Raw genomic sequence first — 26,919 nt, forward strand, 5'->3', positions numbered from 1 at the left:
AGGGGTGCGGATGACCATTCAGCCGACCTGTGGGTGAGGGGGTGGGGAGACCGGGCCCGGGGAGAGGAGTGAGAGGGGTTCGCCCACATCCACTTGGCCAAAGGGGACGGGGCTGGGCGGAGTGCAGGTTGGGCAGCAGGGTCCTGGGCTGGGGGGGATGGTTGGGGGGGTCCCGACTGTCCAGTCCATCCGGTCTGAGGCCGGGGCTAGGTGGAGGGGGCGTCAGGCTCCAAGGGCACGAGCGGCACGGTCTGCAGCAGCTCCTGGGCGGTACGGCGGGCCTCCCGCGCCACGGCCTGGAAGCGGCGCAGCCTTAGGATGACGAGCAGCAGCAGCAGGGCCTGCAGCAGCAGGAAGATCAGGAGGCAGAGCTGCGCGCCCAGTGCCCAGCGGCAGTACCAGGCCTGGCACGACGAGAACAGCTCGTCCTCCGACAGGTAGGCCAGGAGGCGGCCGCGCAGGCCGGGGGGCGAGGCGCAGCGCAGCTCGCGGTAAGAGTCGCGCTGCTGCTGCCAACGCAGCCAGGCCCGCAGGTAGAGGACGTCGCAGTCGCAGCGCCAGGGGTTCCCGGCCAAGTGGACGGCGCGCAGGGCCGTCAGCCCGTCGAACAGCCCCTCGGGCACGGCCGACAGGTTGTTGGCCGACAGCACGATCTCCGTGGTGGCCGGCGGGAAGGCGGCGGGCAGCAGGTCCGCGGTCAGCCCCAGCCGGCCGCAGTCCACGATGGTGCCCGCACAGCGGCAGCGGGCGGGGCAGGCGGAGAGCCCGGCCGGGAGCAGCGCCCAGCAGGCCAGCAGCAGCGGGCCCAGGGCCCGGGACGCCGGGGTCCGCGGCCCTGAAACGGGCAGGCGTGAGCGGGGGCCGTGCGGCCACGGGGCCCAGGGAGAGGGGTGGGGGGAGGCTAGGCGCCCCGTGCCTCAGTCTCCCCCCACCCCACTCTGCCCCCAAATCGGGAGAGGAGGCGGACGAGACCCTGCCAGCACCTAGACGCGGGTTCTGGGGTAACACTAGGTTTTAACTTCCTCGGCAGCCCGAGGATCATGTCATCTAGCCCCCTGTCTCCAGGCTGGCCTCGGACCTACGCACTGGGGTTCCGCCGTGGGGAGGTGGGGAGGGAAGGTAGGGGGTCACAGGGGCGAGGAGGGGGTCCTGATTGGGTCAGGGCCCGGCCTTCAGGCCAACTGCCCTAGGGCAGAGGGGCTGAAACTGGCTGACGGAACAACAGGTGGATCCAGGTTAGAACTGTACCTCCTGAGAGGGAGGGTTTGGGGGTGACAGGGAGTGTGGAGGGAGTGACAGAGTAAGCCGCAGGATGAATAGGGATGAGGCTCCCTGGGTTGTGGACTTGAGTTCAGACTGGGGCAGGGGACTGACTAAGTTGACCCCAAGACCATCCCCTGGCTCGTTCGGTGCCGTACCCAAACTCACCCCAGTCCCTGCCTCCCGACTCCAGCCCTCAGCCCAGCCGCCCCCTCACCCAAGCCCCCAATTCCCGGACTCCAGTTCAGCCCCCGCCCCAACTCCGCTCTCTGCCTCCTGGCTCGCAGCCCCCACCCCAGTGCCTGACCCCCGGCCCCCATCTCTCCCGACCTCCATTTCTGACCCCACACCCCAGTCCCTGCCTCTTGGTCCCCAGCCTAACCCCCCCAGACCACCCCCAGACGCCAGCTCCCACCCTCACCCAGCCGCCAGTCACCACCCCTAACCCCCAGGCCCAAATTTGGGCAGACTCACTGGAGCCCATGTTGAGACTGGCTCGCGGGCAGCTGGCTTGTGAGGCTGGTTGGGTTGGGGAGGGAGATAAGGGGAAACTCGTGCAGGGCCCCGCCCCCCACCCCCGGTCTCCTCCCCCACCTCTGGGACCACTGACTAGACACGGGTGTGGGCAAGCCCAGCACCCCCCACAAGGCCCAGTCCTCTTAACAGCCCAAGGTGAGCAGGGCGAGAGGGCTGCAGGAGATGGGGAGAATCACTGCCCAAGACTCCTCAAGGCCCATTGCCAGTTTTCAGGTGGGGTTGGGGGGGCGGGGGGGCGATGGGCGGTCACCCCCGACCATCCCAACCCCCAACCCTGGGTCACGCACCCGGGCCTCAGATTGACAGATGGAGGAACGGACGGACGCCCACGGCCGGGGCTGATAGCAGTCAGGCCCAGCCCGGGACACCACGGTTTCCTGACTCCTGCCACGACCCTCCCTCCTCTTCCCCTCTCCCCAAGAGCGAGCGAGACCCAGGCGTCCCCACACCCCGCGGCCAATCCCGTCCCGGTGGCGGCGGGGTCAATATCATCACTACTGCCGTTGATCGTTACAGTTATAATTATCGTTAACGAGGCCTCACCGGGTATCGTCGGACATGACTGACAACAAGAATCCCCCAGGCGGGGACCGCACTGACCAGAGTCCCAGGCGGGACCTCATCCCGAGGTGGGGCACATCCTCGGCTACGACTTGGAATCGTTTCCAAGGCGGGGATGCCGCCCCAGCCAGGAAAATGGGGGCGACACGGGGAGGAGGCATGCAGAGGGGCCCGGGGAGGGCTGCGGCAGTGACAGCAGGGAGGAAGAGTGTCCCAGGGAGAGGGGCTGGGAGGGGTGGAGCGGGCGTCCCACCCCAGAGACCCTGTAGAGAGAGAGCCACGAGTGCGCGCGGGAGTTAGGGGGGTGAGGGGTCCGCGATGTGCATGCGAGGAGGAGGGACCGGAGGAGCCCGGGTTCCGGGTCTACGTCGGGCGTGCAGACGTCTCACTGAGCCGCGTGTGTCCGCTGGCCGGCACGGGTAGGCCCGTGTGCCGCTGATGGCTCGTCAACCGTACGGCACGGAGCGCGTGAATCGGTGGGGCCTGTCTACATATGTGGCGGCCCGTGTCTGTGTGGTAGGGCATGGTGGTGGGCAGGGAGGGGGGTCCAACAGGAGTTTGAAACTCAGGGTGGCCGCCGGGTCGTGCCCCGTGCGGGCACTGTGCCCGCCTGGAGCCGTCGGGGGCCGACGGCTCTGGTCGCCTCGTCCGAGGGAGGGATTTGCGTGTTGGGCGTGTGTGGATGTGGGGGGCGCGGAGGACGTCCAGCCCGGCCCCTCGGCCCAACCTCGGTCCTCGGCAACGGATCCGTGCTGGGAGAGGGGCCGAAGCGTGAGCGTTGGGTCCGGAGGAGATGACATGGGCTGGAGAGGGGGACACCCTGGCTTGGGGACAATCTGGATGCCGGGCTGGGAGAGGAGTCAGCCTCAGCTTTGGGGTCCCATCTGATGTGGGTAGACAGGCACGGAGCATCTCCCTTCCCCTGTCCCCCAAGCCCCTCAGAGACCCTGGAGGGGCAGGGGGGTGGAGAGGGGGCCGGGAGGGAAACGTCCTCCCGCTCCCAAAGGGGCCCGGGACCGGAAGGAGCGGGAAGCCAGCGCCGCTATCTGCAGGCAGCACCCGGTCTCTGGGGGCTGGAAACGGGTGGGGGGCGAAGAAGGGGCACAAGTCCACCTAGCAGTACCTCCCGGCCCGGGAGTGGGGTGGGCGGGTGGGCTCCGAGGTCCCATGAGCTCTAGCGGAAGGGGGCTGTGGGGGACTGGTGTTCTGTGAGGAGGGGTCAAGCCCCGCAGAAACGTCCGCCACCCGTGGGGAGGAAGCCCGCCAGCCGACCCGTAGCCTCGGGAGAATAAATTAGGGTCAGGGGGAGGTGCCCGCCGGCAGCCCCCCGCCCAGCGGGCCCCCTCGGGGCCGGGCCGGGGTCGGGAGAGGCCAGTTCTCACTGGTCCTGCATCTGCTGCTTCATCTTCTGCAGCATCTCCTGCATCCGCCGCAGCTGGGGGCACGAGGGCAGCCGTCAGAAATAGACCCCCGCCCTGGGGGGCAAGCCCCCTGCTCGAGGCCGCGCGGACCCCCCGGGGGGTGGAGGGGAGTCGGGGGGCGGCGCACAGCGGGCCCTCACCTCCTCGTCCTTCATCTTGATGAGCTTCTCCGTCTCGGCGTCGGGCGTCGGCAGCGGGAGGAGGGGGATGGGGCTCTCGATCCTGTTATCCTGGGTCAGTTTGCTGAGGGGACGGAAGGGTCAGTTAATAGTGATAATAATCAAAATTGCGGTATCGATTAAGTGCTTACTTGAGAGGAGCAGCGGGGCTTAGTGGAAAGAGCAGGGGCTTTGGAGTCAGAGGTTGTGGGTTCTAATCCCGGCTCCGCCACTTGTCTGCTGGGTGATCTTGCATGTCACTTCACTTCTCTGTGCCTCAGTTACCTCAACTGTAAAGTGGCGATTAAAACTGTGAGCCCCCCGTGGGACAACTTGATCACCCTGTAACCTCCCCAGCGCTTGGAACAGTGCTTTGCACATAGTCAGCGCTTAATAAATGCCATTATTATTATTATTATTCTCTGTGCCTCAGTTACCTCACCTGTAAAATGGGGATTAAGACTGTGAGCCCCCCGTGGGACAACCTGATCACCATGTAACCTCCCCAGCGCTTAGAACAGTGATTTACACATAGTAAGCGCTTAATAAATGCCATTATTATTATTATTCTCTGTGCCTCAGTTACCTCATCTGTAAAATGGCGATTAAAACTGTGAGCCCCCCATGGGACAACTTGATCACCTTGTAACCTCCCCAGCGCTTAGAACAGTGCTTTGCACATAGTAAGCGCTTAACAAATGCCATTATTATTATTATTATTCTCGGTGCCTCAGTTACCTCATCTGTAAAATGGCAATTAAAACTGTGAGCCTCACAAGGGAGAACCTGATTACCCTGTATCTACCCCAGTGCTTAGAACAGTGCTTGGCACATAGTAAGCACTTAACAAATAATAATGATAATCATAATTCTTATCAATCAATCAATCAATCGTATTTATTGAGCGCTTACTGTGTGCAGAGCACTGTACTAAGCACTTGGGAAGTACAAGTTGGCAACATATAGAGACAGTCCCTACCCAACAGTGGGCTCACAGTCTAAAAGGGGGAGACGGAGAACAAAACCAGACTAACAAAATAAAATAAATAGAATAGATATGTACAAGTAAAATAAATAGAGTAATAAATATGTACAAACATATATCCATATATCCAGGTGCTGTGGGGAAGGGAAGGAGGTAAGATGGGGGGGATGGAGAGGGGGACGAGGGGGAGAGGAAGGAAGGGGCTGAGTGTGGGAAGGCCTCCTGGAGGAGGTGAGCTCTCAGTAGGGCCTTGAAGGGAGGAAGAGAGCGAGCTTGGTGGATGGGCAGAGGGAGGGCATTCCAGGCCCGGGGGATGGCGTGGCCCGGGGGTCAATGGCGGGACAGGCGAGAACGAGGTACGGTGAGGAGATTAGCGGCAGAGGAGCGGAGGGTGCGGGCTGGGCAGTAGAAGGAGAGAAGGGAGGTGAGGTAGGAGGGGGCAAGGTGATGGACAGCCTTGAAGCCCAGGGTGAGGAGTTTCTGCCTGATGTGCAGATTGATTGGTTGCCACTGGAGATTTTTGAGGAGGGGAGTAACATTCCCAGAGTATTTCTGGACAAAGACAATCCGGGCAGCAGCATGAAGTATGGATTGAAGTGGGGAGAGACACGGGGACAGGAGATCAGAGAGAAGGCTGATGCAGTAGTCCAGATGGGATAGGATGAGAGCTTGAACGAGCAGGGTAGCGGTATGGATGGAGAGGAAAGGGCGGATCTTGGCAATGTTGCAGAGCTGAGACCGGCAGGTTTTGGTGACAGCTTGGATGTGAGGGGTGAATGAGAGAGCGGAGTCGAGGATGACACCAAGTTTGCGGGCTTGTGAGACGGGAAGGATCATCACATGCCAGGTGGATACAAGCAAATCAGGGGAACACCATCCACGTCCCAAATGGGGTTCGCAGTCTTAATTCCCATTTTACAGATGAGGGAACCGAGGCACAGAGAAGTGAAGTGACTCGCCCAGGGTCACTCAGTTGGCAAGTGGCGGAGCCAGGATTAGAATCCACGTCCTTCTTTCAGATCCATGCTCTACCCACTGGGTCAGGCTGCACACGCTTGCACACACGTACGCACAAGCCTCAAAATGCATGTAGACACCACACCACACATGCATGTACACACACGCACCCACAAGACCCCTTTCCCAACCCCACAGCACTCATGTAATTCATTTATTTGCATTAATGCCTGTCTCCCCTTCTAGACACTAGGCTCATTGTGGGTAGGGAATATGCCTGTTTATTGTTCTATTGTAATAGTAATAATACTAATAACGAGATAATAGTGAAGCAGCGTGGCTCAGTGGAAAGAGCCCGGGCTTTGGAGTCAGAGGTCATGGGTTCAAATCCCGGCTCTGCCACTTGTCAGCTGTGTGACTTTGGGTGAGTCACTTCACTTCTCTGGGCCTCAGTTCCCTCATCTGTAAAATGGGGATGAAGACTGTGAGCCCCCAGTGGGACAACCTGATCACCTTGTAACCTTCCCAGCGCTTAGAACAGTGCTTTGCACATAGTAAGCGCTTAATAAATGCCATTATTATTATTATCGTATGTGTTAAGCGCTTACTATGTGCAAAGCACTGTTCTAAGCGCTGGGGTAGATACAAGGTGATCAGGTTGTCCCCATTTTACAGTCTTAGTCCCCATTTTATAGATGAGGTAACTGAGGCCCAGAGACGTGAAGTGACTTGCCAAAGGTCACAAAGCAGACAAGTGGCGGAGGCGGGAGCACTTCATAATAATCATGTTGGTATTTGTTAAGCGCTTACTATGTGCCAAGCACTGTTCTAAGCGCTGGAGTAGATATAAGGTGATCAGGTTGTCCCACGTGGGGCTCACAGTCTTAGTCCCCATTTTCCAGATGAGGGAACTGAGACACACACTTGCACAAAGTCACCCAGCTGACAGGTGGCAGAGCCGGGATTCGAACCCATGACCTCTGACTCCAAAGCCCGGGCTCTTTCCACCAAGCGACACTCTCCCAAGCGCTTAGTCCGGGGCTCTAGTAGACGCTCGATCAATACGATTGGCGGACCGACCCGGCCACCCAATAGTCCCCGGGGCCTGGGCCGGCCCCCGCGCACCTGGCCATCTGCTGAATGCAGTGTGCCCGGTAGTTCTCGTAGTGCACGTCGCAGGTCACGTCCTTCAGATCGTGCATGTGCGTCCGGATCAGCATGTTACGCAGCTTCACAAAGTCGCAGTGCGCCTGGTTCTCCACTGCGGGCAGGGGGTCAGGGGTCCGGCCCGGGCCCGGGGCCCGGTCGGAACGGGGGGACGGACGGGGGGCGGCCAGGGGACGGGGAGGGCGGGAGGACAGGTTGGGGCGGGGGGGCTCAGGGGGCGACCGAGGGGACAGGTCGGTGGGTGGGGATGGGGAGACTCACCTTCCACAATCCCCCAGGGATAAAGCCGGCCTCGCACCCTCTGACCCTTGGCCTCGACCACCGTGTTGCTGCCGATGACGGCGAAGGGGGCACTCTCCTGCGGGCCGCAGGCGCGAGGGGTGAGACGAGGAGAACGGCGGGGGGAGAGGGGGCCCCGGGGGTTGGGCTGAGGCACGGGGCCCCCCTCGGCCGGCCACTACCTTCAACTCTCTGTCCTGCTGCTTGAAATCCTCGTCCTCGTCCGAGTCGCACTCCGGGAACTGGTACACCTTGATGCCGAATTTGTCGATCTCCTCCCGGACCTGCGGCAGCGGGAACAGCCGGGTCAGCTCCGCTCCGGCCCGCCCCGGGCCCCGCCCGCCGCCCCCCGGCCCCCGGGGCCTGACCCGCTCTTTCAGCTTCCGGATCTCGCTGGGGACGAGGCAGTCCGCCTTGGCAATGAGCGGCACGATGTTCACCTTCTCGTGCAGGGCCTTCATGAACTCCACGTCCACGGGCCGCAGCCTGGGTGGCGGACGGAGGAGGGTGAGGCCCTAAGGGCTGGCCGGGCCGTGATCAGGACATCCAGCTCCTAGGCCCAACCCTGTCTCCGGGCCTGTTTCCTCATCCATGAAATGGGGATGGGCTCCTGGGTCTCCCTCCGTCCTAGGCCGCGTGGGACAGGGACTGCGTCCTCTCTGATCGCACCAGATCTCCCTCCGTCCCACCCCCACACCGGTCCTGAGCCAGGCTGGGTGGCTGCGGTCATCCCCAGCATGGGGGGCCTGGGGCCGGTGGGCTCACCCGTGGCCGAAGGGCGAGATGAAGTAGAGGCAGCAGTGCACGCGGTTGTCCTGGATGTTCTTCCGGTTCAGGCCGCTCTCGTCCCGAAAGTATTGTTCGAACTGCTGGTCCACGTAGTCTGTGACGGGCCTCCAGCTGCAGTCGAGAGCGGGGCGTCCATCAGGGCTGGGGGTGGGTCCTCGGACACCCCACCCGCCCCCGAGGAGGTGAGCCCCGGGACGTGAGCTGCGGAGCCAACCCCCCCCAGTCCCAGCCCCCTCACCACTCCGTGTTGTTCACAGCATCGCCAAACCCCGGGGTGTCCACGATGGTCAGCTTCAGTTTGACGCCCTTCTCCTCGATGTCCACCGTGTGTTTCACAATCTCCACAGTCTGGTTGATTCGTTCTGAGGCCCGGGCAGGGGGAGGGCGGAATGAGGTGGGCCCCACCGCGGAGGGGTAGGTCTCCCCTTCCCCATCAAGGGCAGTGCCATGGCTGGGGGTTTGGGGTTTGGGCTCAGGGCCCAGGTCTGGTTCAGGATGCAGCCTTGAGAGGCCTCCCCCCACCACCCGCCACCGCTCGGCTCCAGGACCCGTTTGCCACAGAGGGCAGGGTGAGGTGTCCATTTCCCAGACCGGTCCCCGGGTGCTGGTCACCGCCGGCCACTCACCCTCTGCGTTGAGGAGCTTCCTGTCCTTGTACAGGTCCGTGAGGAAGAGGCTGGTGACCAGCGTGGATTTTCCCAGGCCCGACTCCCCTGTCCGCACAAGCCGGGAGGTGAGGGGCGGGCCGTGGGGTCCCCGACGGGGACACGGGCAGCGGGCCCCAGCTGGTCCAGCCTCCGCCCTCACCTCCCGCTGGGGACCAGCAGAGATCAGAAGGGGAGACACGGTGCGGGGTGAGTTGCGTAGCTGTCCTGAGCTGTAGCCAGCTGCGGTCGGCCCCAGGGAGGAACCGGTGGATGAACAGATGGGGAGAGGGGTTGGGGGACAGGCCAGGGAAGTAGGCTGGAGGGGGTGGGCTGGGGGAGAGGCCCGAGGAGAGATGGGGAAGGGGCCGGCTGCCAAAGAGATCGGAGGGGGAGGAAGGAGGGAATAGCGGGGGGAGCGATGACTCACCTGCCACCATGAGGGTGAAGTCAAAACCCTTCTTGACGGACTTGCGGTGGACTTGGTTGGGCAGGGTGGCAAAACCCACATACTGTTTCTCATGGTCCTGTGGGAGCGGGGCCAGAGGGGAGGTCTCGCCGGGCCGGGCCAGGCCGTGGCCCCCTGGGGGACCGCGGGTCCCTGTGTGCCCACCACCCCTGGCCAGGAGGCTTCTGTAGGGGGCCGGGACCCCTAAGGCGGAGGGCCCCACCGGGCTCCTTCCTGGCACAAGATGGATCCCTCTCCCTCCCCTCCCTCCCTTTCTCTCAGCTCTCTCAGTCCTGGCTCTCTGCCACCGGAGCTCCCATCCAGATGTCCCTCTTCCCCCACAAAAAAAACACCCACCCTAGCTCCTTGGCCACCAGAACCCACCTCCAGACCTACCCCACAAAAAGAAACACAGCCCTGGCTCCTCTGCCAAGGCAAATCATATCCCACCCCCATCCGGTAAGGCCCAGCCCCAGTCCCTTAAAATGTGACAGGAGTTGGTGGGGGGATAGGGAGAGGGTCCGGGGCTGAGCAAGGCACAGCGCTCAACAGTTGGAACCACCACCTGTTGCTGTGATCCCAGAATTCCCAAACAGGGAGGGACCCCTAGGGGTCACGCGGTCCAATCCCCTGCCCCTGTACAGGGTCAAGGCGCCTAGCCAGGATAGGCAGGGTCTCCTCTTCCTTCAGCAAAACCTGGGGTGAAGACCCCCCCATCCCTCCCTGGGGAGCACCGGCCAGTATTTCCCCTTCCTCAGCCCATCAGAATCCCTCCTGCTACTTCCGCCCGATTTCTGGGCGCAGAGTGCTCGGTTGGGTGCCTTCTGTACCTCAGTTCCCTCATCTGTAAAATGGGGATGAAGACTGTGAGCCCCCCGTGGGACAACCTGATCACCCTGTAACCTCCCCAGCGCTTAGAACCGTGCTCTGCACATAGTAAGGCCTAATAAATGCCATTATTATTATTATTATTACTACTGTAAGCGAAGCACTGTGCTGGGCACTTGGGAACGTTCTTCCCGTCTTCCTGACCACCTGCAGAGGGGATGGGTGTCAGACTATATTTGGGAGGGGGCGGGTGTGTGTTTGCGGGGGACCCCAGTGCTGTTGCTACTTTCGGGCTTGTGAACCTTTCCATCCCCTGGGACCTCTTCTGGGTCCCCAACAGCTAGACTCCCCCGGGGAGGGGGCCCAATCTTCCCAGAAAAGGGCCACGTGCCCCAGCTGGGGAGGGCAGGGGGGCCTGAGGAGGGGAGCCGCCGACCCCCGGGAAGGGAGCTCTCATCTCCTACAGGAAGACCTCCCCTTCCCCTCAGCTCTGGGCTGATGGCTGACCTGACCCTGGCCCCAGGGGGCCCAAATAGCGATGCCCCTTCTCTACCCCAACCCTTACAACACTGGAGGCCCCGCCACCCGCCCCCACACTCGGAGTACTGGGGGGTCTTGCTGCCGACACCCAGGTCCAGAGGAATGGGGGGTTGCTGCCACCCTTCCCAAACCCACCCACCCTGCCATCCACCCCCAGGACCAGAGGGATGAGGGCTGTCGCCACCCTTCCCACACACCCAGAACGCTGAGGGCCCCACCGCCCACCCCCACATCCAGAGTGCCAGGGACTAGTCGCCCACCCCCAGGCCCAGAACAGCGGGGGCTCCCGCCACCCCTCCCAAGCGCTTAGCACAGTGCTCTGCACACAGTTAGCGCTCAATAAATATGATTTAATAAATACACCCAGAGTGCCGGGGGTCTTGACACCCACCCCCGACCCAGAGCGCAGGGGGCTCTGCTGCCCAACACCATAGCGCTGGGGGCCCTGCCGCCCACTCCCACACCCAGAAGCATATGGGCTCTGACCACCCGTCCTATACATCCAAAATGCTGAGGGCCCCGCCACCCACCCCCACACTCAGAGTGCTGGGGGTCTTGATGCCCACCCCCCAGGCCCAGAGCAGAGGAGGTTCCCACCACCCCACTGATATAGACTCAGAATGAGGGGGGCCCCGCCGCCCACCCCCACAGCTCTGGGACCCCCGGCGCCCGTCCCCACAGCCAGGGCACTGGGACCCCCGCCATCCACTCCCACACTCAGAGTGCTGGGGGCCTTGAAGCCCACCCCCAGGCCCAGAGCAGAGGGGACTCTCACCACCCCTCCTATATGGACTCAGAATACCGGGGGCCCTGCCGCCCTCCCACACAGCCAGGGCACTGGGACCCCCGCCACCCACCCCCACACTCAGAGTGCTGGGGGTCTTTATGCCCACCCCCAGGCCCAGAGCAGAGGGGGCTCCCACCACCCCACCAATATAGACTCAGAATGCCGGGGGCCCCGCCACCCACCCCCACAGCTCTGGGACCCCCGGTGCCCGTCCCCACAGCCAGGGTACTGGGACCTCGCTGCCCACCCCTACACTCAGAGTGCTGGGGGTCTTGATGCCCACCCTCAGGCCCAGAGCAAAGGGGGCTCCCACTACCCCTCCTATAGAGACTCAGAATACTGGGGGCCCTGCCGCCCTCCCACACAGCCAAGGCACTGGGACCACCGCCACCCACCCCCACACTCAGAGTGCTGGGGGCCTTGACACTCACCCCCAGGCCCAGAGCAGAGGAGACTCCCACCACCCCTCCTATAGAGACTCAGAATGCTGGGGGCCCTGCCGCCCTCCCACACAGCCAAGGCACTGGGACCACCGCCACCCACCCCCACACTCAGAGTGCTGGGGGCCTTGACACTCACCCCCAGGCCCAGAGCAGAGGAGACTCCCACCACCCATCCTATAGAGACTCAGAATGCTGGGGGCCCTGCTGCCCACCCCCAAAGCCAGGGCACTGGGACCCCCGCCACCCACCCCCACACTCAGAGTGCTAGGGTTCTTGCCACCCACCCCCAGGCCCAAAGCAGAGGGGACTCCCACCACCCCTCCTATAGAGATTCAGAATGCTGGGGGCCCCGCCGCCCACCCCCACAGCTCTGAGACCCCCGCCAGCCACCCCCACACTCAGAGTGCCAGGGGCCTTGATGCCCACCCCCAGGCCCAGAGCAGAGAGGGCTCCCACCACCCCTCCTACAGAGACTCAGAATGCTGGGGGCCCTGCCGCCCACCCCCACAACCAGGGCACTGGGACCCCCACAACCCACCCCTACACTCGGAGTGCCAGGTGTCTTGACGCCCACCCCGAGGCCCAGAGCAGAGGAGACTCCCACCACCCTTCCTATAGAGACTCAGAATGCTGGGGGCCCCACCGCCAACCCCCACAGCTCTGGGAACCCCGCCGCCCATCCCCACAGCCAGGGCACTGGGACCCCCGCCATCCACTCCCACACTTGGAGTGCTGGGGGTCTTGCCACCCACCCCCAGGCCCAAAGCAGAGGGGACTCCCACTACCCCTCCTATAGAGACTCAGAATGCTGGGGGCCCCACCGCCTACCCCCACAGCTCTGGGACCCCCGCTGCCCACCCCCACACTCAGAGTGCCGGGGGTCTTGCCACCCACGCCCAGGCCCAAAGCAGAGGGGACTCCCACCACCCCTCCTATGTAGACTCAGAATGCTGGGGGCCCCACCGCCCACCCCCACAGCTCTGGGACCCCCGCTGCCCACCCCCACACTCAGAGTGCCGGGGGTCTTGCCACCCACGCCCAGGCCCAAAGCAGAGGGGACTCCCACCACCCCTCCTATGTAGACTCAGAATGCTGGGGGCCCCGCCGCCCACCCCCACAGCTCTGAGACCCCTGCCGCCCACCCCCACACTCAGAATGCCGGGGGTCTTGACGCCCACCCCCAGGCCCAGATCAGAGGGGGCTCCCACCACCCCTCCTATACAGACTCAGAATGCTGGGGGCCCCACCACCCACCCCCACAGCTCTGGGACCCCCACCGCCCGTCCCCACAGCCAGGGCACTGGGACCCCCGCCATCCACTCCCACACTCAGAGTGCCGGGGGTCTTGCCACCCACCCCCAGGCCCAAAGCAGAGGGGACTCCCACCACCCCTCCTAGAGGCTCAGAATGCTAGGGGCCCCGCCGCCCACCCCCACAGCACTGAGACCCCTGCCGCCCACCCCCACACTCACAGTGCCGGGGGGTCTTGACGCCCACGCTCAGGCCCAAAGAAAAGGGGGCTCCCACCAGCCCTCCTACAGGGACTCAGAATGCTGGGGGCCCCGCCACCCATCCCCACAGCCAGGGCACTGGGACCCCCGCTGCCCACTCCCACACTCAGAGTGCCAGGGGTCTTGATGCCCACCCCTAGGCCCAGAGCAGGGGGGCTCCCACCACCCCTCCTATAGAGACTCAGAATGCTGGGGGCCCCACCGCCCACCCCCACAGCTCTGGGACCCCCGCCATCCACTCCCACACTCAGAGTGCCGGGGGTCTTGCCACCCACCCCCCGGCCCAAAGCAGAGGGGACTCCCACTACCCCTCCTATGTAGACTCAGAATGCTGGGGGCCCCGCCGCCCACCCCCACAGCTCTGGGACCCCTGCCGCCCAAACCTACACTCAGAGTGCCGGGGGTCTTGACACCCAGGCCCGAAGCAGAGGGGACTCCCACCACCCCTCCTATAGAGACTCAGAATGCTGGGGGCCCCGCCACCCGTCCCCACAGCTCTGGGACCCCCACCGCCCGCCCCCACACTCAGAGTGCCGGGGGTCTTGCCGCCCACCCCCAGGCCCAGAGCAGAGGGGGCTCCCACCACCCCTCCTATGGAGACTCAGAATGCTGGGGGCCCCCACGCCCACCCCCAAGGCGGCCGGGCCCACGGTGTGTGTCGGCCTGTCCTGAGGGTGGGCAACCCCACCGCCCCCCATTCCTGCGCGGGCCGTCTGCGGGGCGCGGTTTGGGGGGCGTCTAAGGGGAGGGGGGGGGGGCTCCGGTTAGCAGTGCGGCCCACCCCCCAGCCGTCCGGCTACCTTGTGCCTGGGGAGGCGGCGCTGGGCCTGGGCCCTGGGCGACAGCAGCTGCTCCACCAGCCGGTCCTGGAGCCCCAGCGAGTCCATGGCGCTGGGGCTGGGGCCGGCACTGGGGTGGCCGCCGAGCCCCCCGGGGCCCCCCGGCCCCCCCGGCCGCCCTCCGGGGCTCCCGACGCTCAGAGCCATCCTACCCCGCCAACCGGGCCGAGCCCCCCACCCCCGGGGGCGGGGACACGCCACGGGGGCCGCCCCGGCCCCGCCGACGGGAAGGGAGGGAGGCCCCTCCACCAGAAAGACAACAACGATGCTCTTTGTTAAGCGCTTCCTCCACTACCACTAATGAAGATGGTACCTGTCAATCCATCCATCCATCAATCAATCGTATTTATTGAGCGCTTCCTGTGTGCAGAGCACTGGACTAAGCGCTTGGGAACTCCAAGGTGGCAACATACAGAGACGGTCCCTACCCGACGGCGGGCTCACAGTCTAGAAGCGCTTACTATGTTAAGCGCTTACTCTGTGCAAAGCCCTGTTCTAAGCGCTGGGGAGCTGACAAGGTGACCAGGTGGCCCCCCGGGGGGGGGGCTCACGGGCTTCACCCCCATTTTCCAGATGAGGGAACTGAGGCCCAGAGGATAATCATGATAATGGCATTTATTAAGCACTTACTATGGGCAAAGCACTGTTCTAAGCGCTGAAGTGAAGTGACTCGCCCAAAGACACACAGCTGACAGTTGGCGGCGCCGGAATTTGAACCCATGACCTCTGACTCCAAATAATAATAATAATAATGATGGCATGTATTAAGCACTTACTATGTGCAAAGCACTGTTCTAAGCGCTGGGGAGCTGACAAGGTGACCAGGTGGTCCCCCGGGGGGGCTCACGGGCTTCACCCCCATTTTCCAGATGAGGGAACTGAGGCCCAGAGAAGTGAAGGGACTCGCCCAAAGTCACACAGCTGACAGTCGGCAGAGCCAGGATTTGAACCCATGACTTCTGCCTCCAAATAATAATAATAATGGCATTTATTAAGTGCTTACTATGCACAAGGCACTATTCTAAGCACTGGGGAGGTGACAAGGTGATCAGGTGGTCCCCCGGGGGGCTCACAGGCTTCACCCCCATTTTCCAGATGAGGGAACTGAGGCCCAGAGAATAATAATAATAATGATGATAATGGCATTTATTAAGCACTTACTATGTGCAAAGCACTGTTCTAAGAGCTGAAGTGAAGTGACTCGCCCAAAGACACACAGCTGACAGTTGGCGGCACCAGAATTTGAACCCATGACCCCTGACTCCAAATAATAATAAGCGCTTACAATGTGCAAAACACTGTTCTAAGCGCTGGGGAGGTGACAAGGTAATCACGGTGTCCCACGGGAGGCTCACAGGCTTCACCCCCATTTTCCAGATGAGGGAACTGAGGCCCAGAGAAAAATAACAATAATAACAATAATAATAATAATAATAATGGCATTTATTAAGCATTTACTAGTGCAAAGCACTGTTCTAAGCGCTGAGCACTGTTCTAAGCACTGAAGTGAGGTGACTCTCCCAAAGTCACAAAGCTGACAGTTGGCGGAACCGGAATTTGAACCCATGACCTCTGACTCCAAATAATAATAAGCTCTTACTATGTGCAAAACACTGTTCTGAGCGCTGGGGAGGCTACAAGGTAATCACGTTGTCCCACAGGGGGCTGACAGTCTTAATCCCAATTTACAGATAACAGGCCCAGAGAAGTTAAATGACTCAAAGTCACACAGCTGACAGTTGGCAGAGCCAGGATTTGAACCCATGATCTCTGACTCCAAATAATAATAATAATAATAATAATGGCATGTATTAAGCACTTACTATGTGCAAAGCACTGTTCTAAGCACTGGGAAGGTTACAAGGTGATAAGGTGGTCCCACGGGGGGCTCACAGGCTTTAATCCCCATTTTACAGATGAGGGAACTGAGGCCCAGAGAAATGAAGTGACTTGCCCAAAGTCACACAGCTGACAGTCGGCAGAGCCGGAATTTGAACCCATGACTTCTGCCTCCAAATAATAATAATATTAATAATGGAATTTATTAAGTGCTTACTATGTGCAAGGCACTGTTCTAAGCACTGGGGAGGTGACAAGGTGATCACGGTGTCCCACGGGAGGCTCACAGTCTTAATCCCCATTTTACAGATGAGGTAACAGGCCCAGAGAAGTTAAGTGACTCGTCCAAAGTCACACAGCTGACAGTTGCCGGAGTCAGGATTTAAACCCGTGACCTCTGACTCCAAATAATAATGATAATAATGGCATTTATTAAGCACTTACTATGTGCAAAGCACTGTTCTAAGCGCTGGGGAGGTTACAAGGTAATCAGGGTGTCCCACGGTGGGCTCACAGTCTTAATCCCCATTTCACAGACGAGGGAACGGAGGCACAGAGAGGTTAAGTGACTTGCCCAAAGTCACACAGCTGACAATTGGCGGAGCCGGGATTTGAACCCATGACCTCTGACTCCAAAGCCCGGGCTCTTTCCACTGAGCCACGCTGATGTGCGAAGCACTGTTCTAAGCGCACCCCCCCAACACACAGCCCAAAGCACTACAGTGCTTTGCACATAGTAAGCGCTTAACAAATGCCATTATTATTATTACCCCATCGGCCTGCCCCTCCACTAATAATAATAACAATGGCATTTGTTGAGCGCTTACTAGGTGCGAAGCACTGTTCTAAGCACCTGGTGTGTGTGTGGGGGGGGGGGGATACAAAATGATCAGGTTGTCCCCTGTGGGGCTCACAGTCTTCATCCCCATTTTACAGAGGAGAGAACTGAGGCCCAGGGAAGTGACTTGCCCGAGGTCACACGGCTGACAAGCGGCGGGTCCGGGATCATTCATTCCTTCAATCGTATTTATTGAGCGCTTACTGTGTGCAGAGCTCTGTACTAAGCGCTTGGGAAGTACAAGTTGGCAACATCTAGAGACGGTCCCTACCCAACAGCGGGCTCACAGTCTAGAAGGGGGAGACAGACAACAAAACAAAACATATTAACAAAATAAAATGAATAGAATAGTAAATCTGTACAAGTAAAATAGAGTAATTAATCTGTACAAACATATACACAGGTGCTGGGGGGCGGGGAGGATGGGGAGGGGGAGAGGAGGAGAGAGGATTAGAACCCATGACCTCCGACCCCCAAGCCCGCGAGGATGAGGAGGGAGGGTTCCCCATCCCAACCCCACCCCGGGATTACTGGACGCGCCACCCACCACCCCAAACTGGTAAGGCCCAGGACGGGGGGTGGGAGGTGGTATTTGATAATTAATAACAATAATGATTATTATTATGGTATTTGTTAAGCGCTTACGATGTGCCAAGCTTTCATTCATTCATTCAATCGTATTTATTGAGCGCTTACGGTGTGCAGAGCACTGTTCTAAGCACTTGGGAAGTACAAGTTGGCAACATTCATTCATTCATTCAATCGTATTTATTGAGCGCTTACTGTGTGCAGGGCACTGTACTAAGCACTTGGGAAGTCCAAGTTGGCAACGTATAGAGACGGTCCCTACCCAACAGCGGGCTCACTGTCTAGAAGGGGGAGACAGATGACAAAATAAAACATATTAAGTCCAAGTTGGCAACATATAGAGACGGTCCCTACCCAACAGCGGGCTCACTGTCTAGAAGGGGGAGACAGACGGCAAAACAAAACATATTAACAAAATAAAATAAATAGAATAAATATGTACAAGTAAAATAGAGTAATAAATACGTACAAACATATATCATATATACAGGTGCTGTGGGGAGGGGAAGGAGGTAAGGCGGGGGGGATGGAGAGGGGGAGCACTGTTCTAAGCACTGTTCTAAGCATTCATTCATTCAATCGTATTTATTGAGCTCTTACTGTGTGCAGAGCACTGTACTAAGCACTTGGGAAGTACAAGTTGGCAACATACAGAGACGGTCTGTATGTTGCCAACATACAGCACTGGGGTGGGTACAGGATAAGCAGGTTGTCCCACGTGGGGCTCACATTTTGAATCCCCATTTTACAGATGAGGTAACTTAGGCACAGAGAAGTGAAGTGACTTGCCCAAGGTCACACAGCAGACAAGTGGCGGAGGTAGGAGCACTTCATAATAATAATGTTGGTATATGTTAAGCGCTTACTATGCGCCAAGCACTGTTTTAAGCACTGGGGTAGATACAAGGTGATCAGGTGGTCCCACGTGGGGCTCACAGTCTTCTTCCCCATTTTAATAACAATAATAATAATGATGGCATTTATTATGCATTTACTATGTGCAAAGCACTGTTCTAAGCACTGGGGGAGGTTACAAGGTGATCAGGTTGTCCCACGGGGGGCTCACAATCAATCCCCATTTTACAGATGAGGGAACTGAGGCACAGAGAAGTTAAGTGACTTGCCCAAAGTCACACAGCTGACAATTGGCGGAGCCGGCATTTGAACACATGACCACTGACTCCAAAGCCCATACTCTATCCACTGAGCCACACTGCTTCTCTGCAGATGAGGGGAATGAGGCACAGAGAAGTGAAATGACTTGCCCAAGGTCACACAGCTGACAAGCGGCAGAGCAGGGATTAGAACCCATGACCTCTGACTCCCAATCCCGGGCTCTTTCCACTGAGCCACGCCGCTTCTCAGAGCCGGGGTGACCCGAGGCCTGGACTCTGTGGTGGGCGAGGGGGCAGAGCCGGCGGGGCTGGGGGGTCTGTGAGAGATGCTCCCAGGCCTAGGAAGGACCCCCGAGCCAGGGGCGGGCTTCGGGATTGGGGCCCCAGGCCCTGGGCAGCCCCTCGGCCCGGCCCGCAGGTCCCGCACAGCTGGTCCCCGCCCTCGCCGACTGTCCCAGGGCCCAGCTGGTCCCCTCCTCCCACGGCCCCGCTGGTTGCTAGGAGACGGTTGCCAGGCGCCGGTGGCACGGAGGCCGGGACGATGATGGACAGTGGCGGATCCCACCCCCGGCACCCTCCTCCGCGCAAGGGGGCCGGGGAGATGAGCGAGGACAACTGAAGTCCAGTAGCGAGGGATGCGGCCCTCCCAGAAGGAAGCCGGCCGGCTGGCCTCCCACCTCCTACCGGGCCGGACACTGGAGCCTGGGGGTCCCCCGGGCCAGTCTCGGTCTAACCTTCCACCCAGGTCAGATGGGCGGGGGCGGGGACCGGGTGGGCAAGCCAGGTTTTGGGGGGGAAGGAGAGGGAAGCTGCAGGGCGCATTGTCGGGGGCAGGGGACCCCTTCAAAACTCCCCCCTCCGCTCAGATGGAGGTTCCTGTTGGGGTAGGGGGAGCGGGATCTCCTGGGGGAGACGGCAGAGTCCTCCTTTGGCCCCAATCTGGGAGGGAAGAATTGGGGTCCCTGAGCCCAGGGTTACCCCCGCAGCGGTGGGGGTGGGGGTCCTGCCCGCAGTGTGGATGTTGGGGTGTGGGGAACCTGAGAATCACCCCCCTCCGCCAGCATCCTGGTCCCGGCTGGTCCTCTCCTGGGACAGGCCCACCGCCCGGCCTGTGGGGCCCAACGGGGCCGGACTGGGAGTTGGGGGCCTGGGGTGGGGGTTAGAAAATGGATGGAGGGCCCGGCCACTCATCAACCCCCACTGCCCAGGGGGAGTCACTCCGACCGTCCCCCCACATCAGCAGCCAGTGTCCTGAGAGGGAGGGGAGCAGCCAGGAAGCCCCCACTCCACCTGTCACAGCTCACTCCCATCTCTGGGCCTCCGTTTCCTGCCTGAAGATGGGGTGAGGCCGAGCCCCACTCTGCCCCTCGACCCCCTGACCCCTGGGCCCGCAGGTTAAGGATGGGACGACGACCCGAGCCGGCCCCGCTTCAGTACCGGATTCCCGCACCAGGGGGCGCCACCCCCGCGTGAAAGGGTGGGGTGGACCAGTGGGGAGGGTCAGTGGGGAGGGTCAGTGGGGAGGGTCGGCAGGCTGGTACCCCGACGCTCTTCTCCCCACCTCCCACCCCCCTGCCCCATCTAGACGACCCCAAACCAACAGGTTTCGAACCACTGGGGCACTTCCAACCGGGCCGGACTGGGCTTGGGCCCACCCAATTGAGAGGGAGGGGATTCAGGCCAAGGATCACGTCGAGCCCGAGTGACCACGAGTGACCGTGACCGGACCCGAGGTGGGGGAATCAATGTCCGGGGACAAGCTCCCACCTGAAGGCCGGGGGTGGGGAGCCAAGGAACAGGGCGGAGGGAGAAAGAGAGAGGATGGGAGGAGGAAAAGGAGAAAAATGAGGGGGGCGGGAGGGGAAGGGGAGAGGAATAAAAGGAAGGAGGGAGAAGAAGAAGAAGAGGAAGGAGGGGAAGGGGAGAAGGGGAGGATGAAAAGGGAAGAGAGAGGGGAAGGGCAGAGGGAGAAGGAAAAGGAGTTGGGGGAGAGGAATAAAAGGAAGGAGGGAGAAGAAGAAGAGGGAGGAGGGGAAGGGGAGACTGGGAGGATGAAAAGGGAAGAGACCAGGGAAGGGCAGAGGGAGAGGGAAAAGGAGTTGGGCGGGGGGGGGGGGGGGAATAAAAGGAAGGAGGAAGAAGAAGAAGAGGGAGGAGGGGAAGGGGAGACGGGAAGGATGAAAAGGGAAGAGAGAGGGGAAGGGCAGATGGAGAGGGAAAAGGAGTTGGGAGAGGGAGGAAGAGGAAGAAAGGGGAAGAGGAGAGAGGGAGAAGACGAAAAGAGAGGAGGGGAAGGGGAAGGGTCTCCTCCAGGAACAGCAGCCTGAAACCTGGGCTCAGGCCGAGCTGAGCAGCGAATCCTGATCCGGCAAGAGGCGGAGGGGTTTGTTTTTTTGGGAGAGAGGGGTCATGTCACTGCCCCCACACCCACCCCAAGGAGTCAGGCCTGGGCCGGCCCACACCCCTCGGCGCTCCCTCCGGCAGGGCAAAGGCAGAATCCAGCAGGTGGACGGGCAGCCCTCGACCCCCGACTCCTGGCCACAGAAGAGGATCCCTAAGGGGCAGCCTGGTCCTGGGCAGGGGGGAGGGAAAGACCCCCACTTCCAGGAGCCAGCCCCCCACCTGACCGGCTTCGACCGCTCTCCCTTAGCCGTCAGGAAACTCTGATCCGCACGGGCCGCACAGAGTCCGGCCAGAGTTAGCTGCGACCCACCGGGCAAGACGGGGTCCCTCCAGCCTAAGCCCCCGGACACCCCGATCCCTCCCCAAGCAGACGGCCGCCCTCCGCTCTGGTTCCCGCGAGGGTCGGGGTCGCCACCGGTCCATCGCCAGTAGGCCATAAAGTGAGTTAACAGACTTGTCGACGGATTGATGCCCCCAGCCCCACGAGGCACACAGGGCTAGGGGTAGTAATAATAACAACAATTATGGTATTTGTTAAGCGCTTACCATGTGCCAGGCACTGTACTGAGCGCTGGAGTAGATACAAGCCAATCGGGTTGAACGCAGTCCCTGTCCCACGCGGAGCTCAAAGTCTCAATCCCCATTTTGCAGATGAGGTAACTGAGGCCCAGACAAGTGAAATGACTCGCCCAAGATCACACAGCACACAAGTGGCGATGACAGGACTGGAACTCAAGACCTTCTGATTCCCGGGCCCGTGTTCTATGCACTGCACCAGGCTGCTTCTCTAAGGGATGGTCTTGCTCATTTTACAGACGAGGAAACTAAGGCCCAGGGAGGCAGTGACTTGTCCGAGCTCACACAGCGGGCCGAGGCTGGGACGAGAACCCGGGTCCGTCCACCGCACTCCCTCTGCCTCCTCTCATCAAGCGTACTTACTGGGCGCCTACTCCCTGAAGGACACTGTATGAAGCGCTTGGGACAATACAGCAAAGTTAGGAGACACGTGCCCTGCCCACAACGAGCCTCCAGTCTTGAGGGGCTTCTTTCTCCCGGGGGAGGCCGAACCGGACCGTCGTCATCAGGCCCCGGCTCTGTCTCGGACGGTGACCCGGAGGGGCTTGGGTGAAAGGTTGGGGGGGGGGGTCCACTTCAGCCCCCTCCCCACACTTCCTACCCCCAACCCAGCACCAAGGAAAGGGGCTTTCCGTGCCTCAGGGAGAGAGCCGAGGGTCCCAGACCCCCAAACCATGTCTAATCAGTTCTCAACCTACAATGGGGATTAAGACTGTGAGCCCTACATGGGACCACCTGATTACATTGTATCTCCCCCAGCGCTTAAAACAGTGCTCAGCACATAGTAAGCGCTTAACAAACACCATTATTATCATTAATAATAATAATAATGATGGCATATATTAAGTGCTTACAATGGGCAAAGCACTGTTCTAAGTTCTGTGGAGGCTACAAGGTGATCAGCTTGTCCCACCAGGGGCTCACAGTCTTTAATCCCCATTTTACAGATGAGGGAACTGAGGCCTAGAGAAGTGAGGTGACTTGCCCGTAGTCACATAGCTGACAGTTGGCGGAGCCGGGATTTGAACCCACGACCTCTGACTCCAAAGCCCTTGCTCTTTCCACTGAGCCACGCTGCTTCTCGTGTCATTATTACATTACTCCTGTCATTATTATTAATAACCCGACAGGTCCCCTGGACTCCCGGAGCGGGGCCTGCTGAGACCTAGTGGAAAAGTGGGTGGTGGGAGGGGGTGGGCACCGCCTTCCAGTCCAGACCCCCATCGCCCCTCTGTGCCCATGCCGCACAATCCCTCCTTTGACAGGGCCCAGGGCGGGCGCGGTTGGCGGCGCTCAGAGACCATCTGTGATCTCGACGACGCTGGGGGGGTGGGGGGCTCCTGGTACTGTCTGGGTTCCTCCTGCAGCTGCCCAGGCGGTAACAGCGGCCTTTCACACGGAAAGGGGGAAGAGGGGGGAGTAGCACTCCTGCCCCAAAGCATCCCTAATAAGAAGACTAATTAAGGTATTTGTTAAGCGCTTCCTATGTGCCAAGCACTGTTCTAAGCACTGGGGTAGATGCCAGGTCATCAGGGTGTCCCACGTGGGGCTCCCAGTCTTTATCCCCATTTTACAGATGAGGGAACTGAGGCACAGAGAAGTGACTTGCCCAAAGTCACACAGCTGACAAGTGGCGGAGGCAGGATTAGAACCCATATCCTTTGACTCCCAAGCTCTTTCCACTAAGCCATGCTCTTCCAGCTCCCCACCCTCCCCCGGTTTCCTCCCCCCACCCCATAAAAAGAGGCACGGCCTTGACCTTTCTTCCCCGGCCGGAGCCGCAGATGGGGAAACCGAGGCACCAGCCATCCAGTCGGGCAAGGTGGCAGTATTAGAAATCGGGTCCCACATTTCTGTCGCCAGGCCAGCCGACCCCTGTCCCCCTTCCCCATCCACGGAGGGGGCCGGCACCAGAGAAGCAGCGTAGCTCAGTGGGAAGAGCCCGGGCTTTGGAGTCAGAGGTCATGGGTTCAAATCCCTACTCCGCCCATTGTTGGCTGTGTGACTTTGGGCGTATCACTTGATTTATCTGTGCCTCAGTTACTTCATCTGTAAAATGGAGATTAAGACCGTGAGCCCCCCACCGTGGGACAACTTGATCACCTTGTAACCTCCCCAGCGCTTAGAATAGTGCTTGGCACATAGTAAGCGCTTAAGAAATGCCATCATTATTATTTTATTATTAGCTGAGCCCACAAGTTTCTGGACCTGGCCTGGTCCATTTGGCACGGGAGGGGCGGGCCCTAGGGGTGTGCCCCCTCCCACCCTGATTTTAATCCCAACAGAGAGGGCGGCACCCCACCCGGAGGGCGTTCCTGCGTCACCCCGCCCTAGAGTCTAACCTCAATCCTTTCCACTGCAGTCAAACTCGTTTCCCCAGACTGAGCAGGGGGCCACATCGAGTTGTGGTCCAAGATACTACCGGAGGGAGGGAAAGGGGGGAAAGAAGGTGGTCGCGGGCCTCCACCTCCTGGCCTTACCGGCCGTCGGTCTGCCCGCTCCCCTGGTCTCCAGCTTTCAATGTGGGGCTACTTAAACATCGCCCTCCCCACGGCCTACAAACTCATCGAGGGCAAAGCCCTGGCGGCGGCAAAATCATCTCCCAGCTCCCCAAGAGAGCGCCCAGAGACGACCAGGACAAGGCCCACTCGCGGCCGGGGTCCACCCTATAATAATAATAATTACTATTATGGTATTTGTTAAGCGCTTGCTATGTGCCAGGCATTGTAGTAAGTGCTGGGATGGATACAAGCCAACTGGGTTGGACACAGTCACTGTCTCACAAAGGGCTCACAGTCTCAATCCCCATTTGTGAATAATAATAATAATAATAACAGTGGTATTTGTAAGCGCTTACTATGTGCCAGGCACTGTGCAAAGCGCTGGGATGGATACAAGCCAATTGAGTTGGACACAGTCGCTGTCTCACAGAGGGCTCACAGTCTCAATCCCCGTTTGTGAATAATAATAATAATAATAATGGTATTTGTAAGCGCTTACTATGTGCCAAGCACTGTGCAAAGCGCTGGGATGGATACAAGCCAATTGGGTTGGACACAGTCCCTGACTCACGTAGGACTCACAGACTCAATCCCCATTTGTTAATAATAATAATAATAATAATAATAATAATAATAATAGCAGTGGTATTTGTAAGTGCTTACTATGTCCCAGGCACTGTGCAAAGCGCTGGAATGGATACAAACCAATTGAGTTGGACACAGTCGCTGTCTCACAGAGGGCTCACAGTCTCAATCCCCATTTGTGAATAATAATAATAACAATAATAATAATAATAATGGTATTTGTAAGCGCTTACTATGTGCCAGGCACTGTGCAAAGCGCTGGGATGGATACAAGCAAATTGGGTTGGCCACAGTTCCTCACATAGGACTCACAGTCTCAGTCCCTATTTGTGGATAATAATGGTATTCGTTAAGAGCTGACTATGCGCCAGGCACTGTGCAAAGCGCTGGGATGGATACACGCAAATTGGGTTGGCCACAGTTCCTCACATAGGGCTCACAGTCTCAATCCCCATTTGTGGATAATAATGGCATTCGTTAAGCGCTTACTATGTGCCAGGCACTGTGCAAAGCACTGAGACGGATGAAAGCAAATTGGGGCGGACCCAATCCCTGTCCCACGAAGGGTTCACAGTTTCAAACCCCTTTTTCCAGATGAGGTAACTGAGGCCTGGAGAAGTGAAGTGACTTGTCCGAGGTCACACAGCAGACAAGTGGCGGAGCCAGAATTAATAACAACAATAATAATAATAATAATAATAATGGCATTTGTTAAGCACTTACTATGTGTGAAGCACTGTTCTAAGCACTGGGGGGGATACAAGGTGATCAGGTTGTCCCACGGGGGGCTCACAGTCTTAATCCCCATTTTCCAGATGAGGGAACTGAGGCTCAGAAAAGTGAAGTGACTTGCCAAAGGTCACACAGCAGACAAGTGGAGGAGCCGGGATTAGAACCCAGGGCCTTCAGACTCCCAGGCGCGTAGTCTAGCCCCAAGGCCATGCTGCTTCCAGCCAAGCAGCCCCCACCCACCCACACACCCACCCATACGGGTCCCCTGGGGAGGCCGCAGCATCCTTGGGGGAGGGAGGGTCTCTCGGCCGGGGGTCGGTGGGCGTCCAGCCGGTGACCTGGCGTGACCCCTTGCTGCCCCGGGAATGCCCCCAGCCCGGGCCAAACCCCGACGCCGGGCGAAGCCCCTTCCCCTCCCCCATCATGGCAATCACGGAGGAGGAGGAGGAGGAAGAGGAGAGGCGGCCGGGTTTCACGGAGCGGTGACAGGTTACCAGCGCCCCGGGGGGAAGGGGGAAGGGGATGGGGAGAGGGGAATGGGGAGGGCAAGGGGATGGGGAAAGGGGAATGGGGAGGGCAAGGGGATGGGGAAAGGGGAATGGGGAAAGGAGATGGGGAAAGGGATGAGGAGAGGAGATGGGGAGAGGGGATGGGGAGAGGGGATGGGGAGAGGGGATGGGGAGAGGGGATGGGGAAAGGGGACTGGGGAGGGAAAGGGGATGGGGAAAGGGGAAAAGGGGATGGGGATGGGGAAAGGGGAATGGGGAAAGGGGAATGGGGAAAGGGGGGTGGGGAAAGGGGGGTGGGGAAAGGGGGGTGGGGAAAAGGGTGGGGAGAGGGGATGGGGAGAGGGGATGGGGAGAGGGGATGGGGAGAGGGGATGAGGAGAGGGGATGGGGAGAGGGGATGAGGAGAGGGGATGGGGAGAGGGAATGGGGAGAGGGGATGGGGAGAGGGGATGGGGAGAGGGAATGGGGAAAGGGGATGGGGAGTGAAAAGGGGATGGGGAGAGAGAATGGGGGGGAGAGGAGATGGGGAAAGGGGATGGGGAGGGAAAGGGGGATGGGGACAGGGAATGGGGGGAGGGAAAGGGGGATGGGGACAGGGAATGGGAGGAGGGAAAGGGGGACGGGGAGAGACGATGGGAAGAGAGGATGGGGAAGGGGATGGGGAAAGGAATGGGGGAGGGAAAGGGGGATGGGGGAAGGGAAAAGGGAATGGGAAAGGGGATGGGGGAAGGGAAAAGGGAATGGGAAAGGGGATGGGGGAGGGGACGGGGAAGGGGCAGCCCCCACCTTACCTGCTTCTCTTCTGCCGGTGACGGAGCGGAGGCGATGGAGACACAGAGGCAGAAACAAAGAGAGAAAGGGAGAGAGACAGAGGGCGAGAGAGGGAGGGGGAAAGACAGAGACAGAGAGAGAGAGAGCAAGAGAGAGAGAGAGAGAGAGAGAGAGAGACAGGAGCCGGTGAGGCTTGGCCGGGCCCGGGCGGGGCCGGGGCCGGGGGGAAGGGGCCCAGGGGGCCGGGGCGGGGGGCTCACCGGGGTTCGCCGCTTTGCTCTTGAACCTCAGGCTGGTGCTCATGGTGC

The 26,919-nt window shown here is 60.0% G+C and overlaps 2 protein-coding genes across 3 annotated transcripts; both read right to left on the reverse strand.

Moving 5' to 3' along the window:
* Positions 1-3,527, reverse strand: GP1BB (glycoprotein Ib platelet subunit beta). Its single transcript, XM_038762309.1, has 5 exons — positions 3,482-3,527; positions 2,748-3,110; positions 2,341-2,539; positions 1,249-1,251; positions 1-888 (listed from the first exon to the last, which is right to left on the reverse strand). Exons 1-5 carry the CDS (start codon positions 3,525-3,527, stop codon positions 207-209), a joined length of 1,293 nt encoding a protein of 430 aa, XP_038618237.1. The 3' UTR covers positions 1-206.
* SEPTIN5 (septin 5) lies at positions 2,304-26,919 on the reverse strand. 2 transcript variants are annotated; one of them, XM_038763259.1, is made up of 12 exons: positions 26,872-26,919; positions 26,632-26,642; positions 9,189-9,285; positions 8,741-8,827; positions 8,353-8,476; positions 8,091-8,225; positions 7,694-7,811; positions 7,508-7,609; positions 7,308-7,404; positions 7,005-7,140; positions 3,920-4,022; positions 2,304-3,793 (listed from the first exon to the last, which is right to left on the reverse strand). In XM_038763259.1, exons 1-12 carry the CDS (start codon positions 26,912-26,914, stop codon positions 3,737-3,739), a joined length of 1,110 nt encoding a protein of 369 aa, XP_038619187.1. In that variant the 5' UTR covers positions 26,915-26,919; the 3' UTR covers positions 2,304-3,736. The 2 variants fall into 2 exon arrangements, with proteins under 2 accessions (XP_038619187.1, XP_038619186.1); XM_038763258.1 differs by lacking the exons at positions 26,632-26,642; positions 26,872-26,919 and adding an exon at positions 14,116-14,222.

The sequence above is a fragment of the Tachyglossus aculeatus genome, chromosome 21 (genome assembly GCF_015852505.1).
Source record: "Tachyglossus aculeatus isolate mTacAcu1 chromosome 21, mTacAcu1.pri, whole genome shotgun sequence".
In the NCBI taxonomy this organism is placed as follows: domain Eukaryota; kingdom Metazoa; phylum Chordata; class Mammalia; order Monotremata; family Tachyglossidae; genus Tachyglossus; species Tachyglossus aculeatus.

What these genes read in the sequence shown, in the direction of transcription:
- GP1BB (XM_038762309.1), bottom strand. Translation starts at nt 3,527, where the DNA reads ATGGGACCTCGGAGCCCACCCGCCCACCCCACTCCCGGGCCGGGAG. An exon ending in CCCCACTCCCGGGCCGGGAG is followed by an intron (nt 3,111 to 3,481) that starts GTACTGCTAGGT and finishes CCCCTCTCCCAG; the next exon opens with CACGGATCCGTTGCCGAGGA. An exon ending in CAGCGGACACACGCGGCTCA is followed by an intron (nt 2,540 to 2,747) that starts GTGAGACGTCTG and finishes TCACTGCCGCAG; the next exon opens with CCCTCCCCGGGCCCCTCTGC.
- SEPTIN5 (XM_038763258.1), bottom strand. Translation starts at nt 14,202, where the DNA reads ATGGACTCGCTGGGGCTCCAGGACCGGCTGGTGGAGCAGCTGCTGTCG. An exon ending in CTTCACCCTCATGGTGGCAG is followed by an intron (nt 8,828 to 9,188) that starts GTGAGTCATCGC and finishes TTGTGCGGACAG; the next exon opens with GGGAGTCGGGCCTGGGAAAA. An exon ending in TGCATTCAGCAGATGGCCAG is followed by an intron (nt 4,023 to 7,004) that starts GTGCGCGGGGGC and finishes CCGTCCCCTCAG; the next exon opens with CAAACTGACCCAGGATAACA.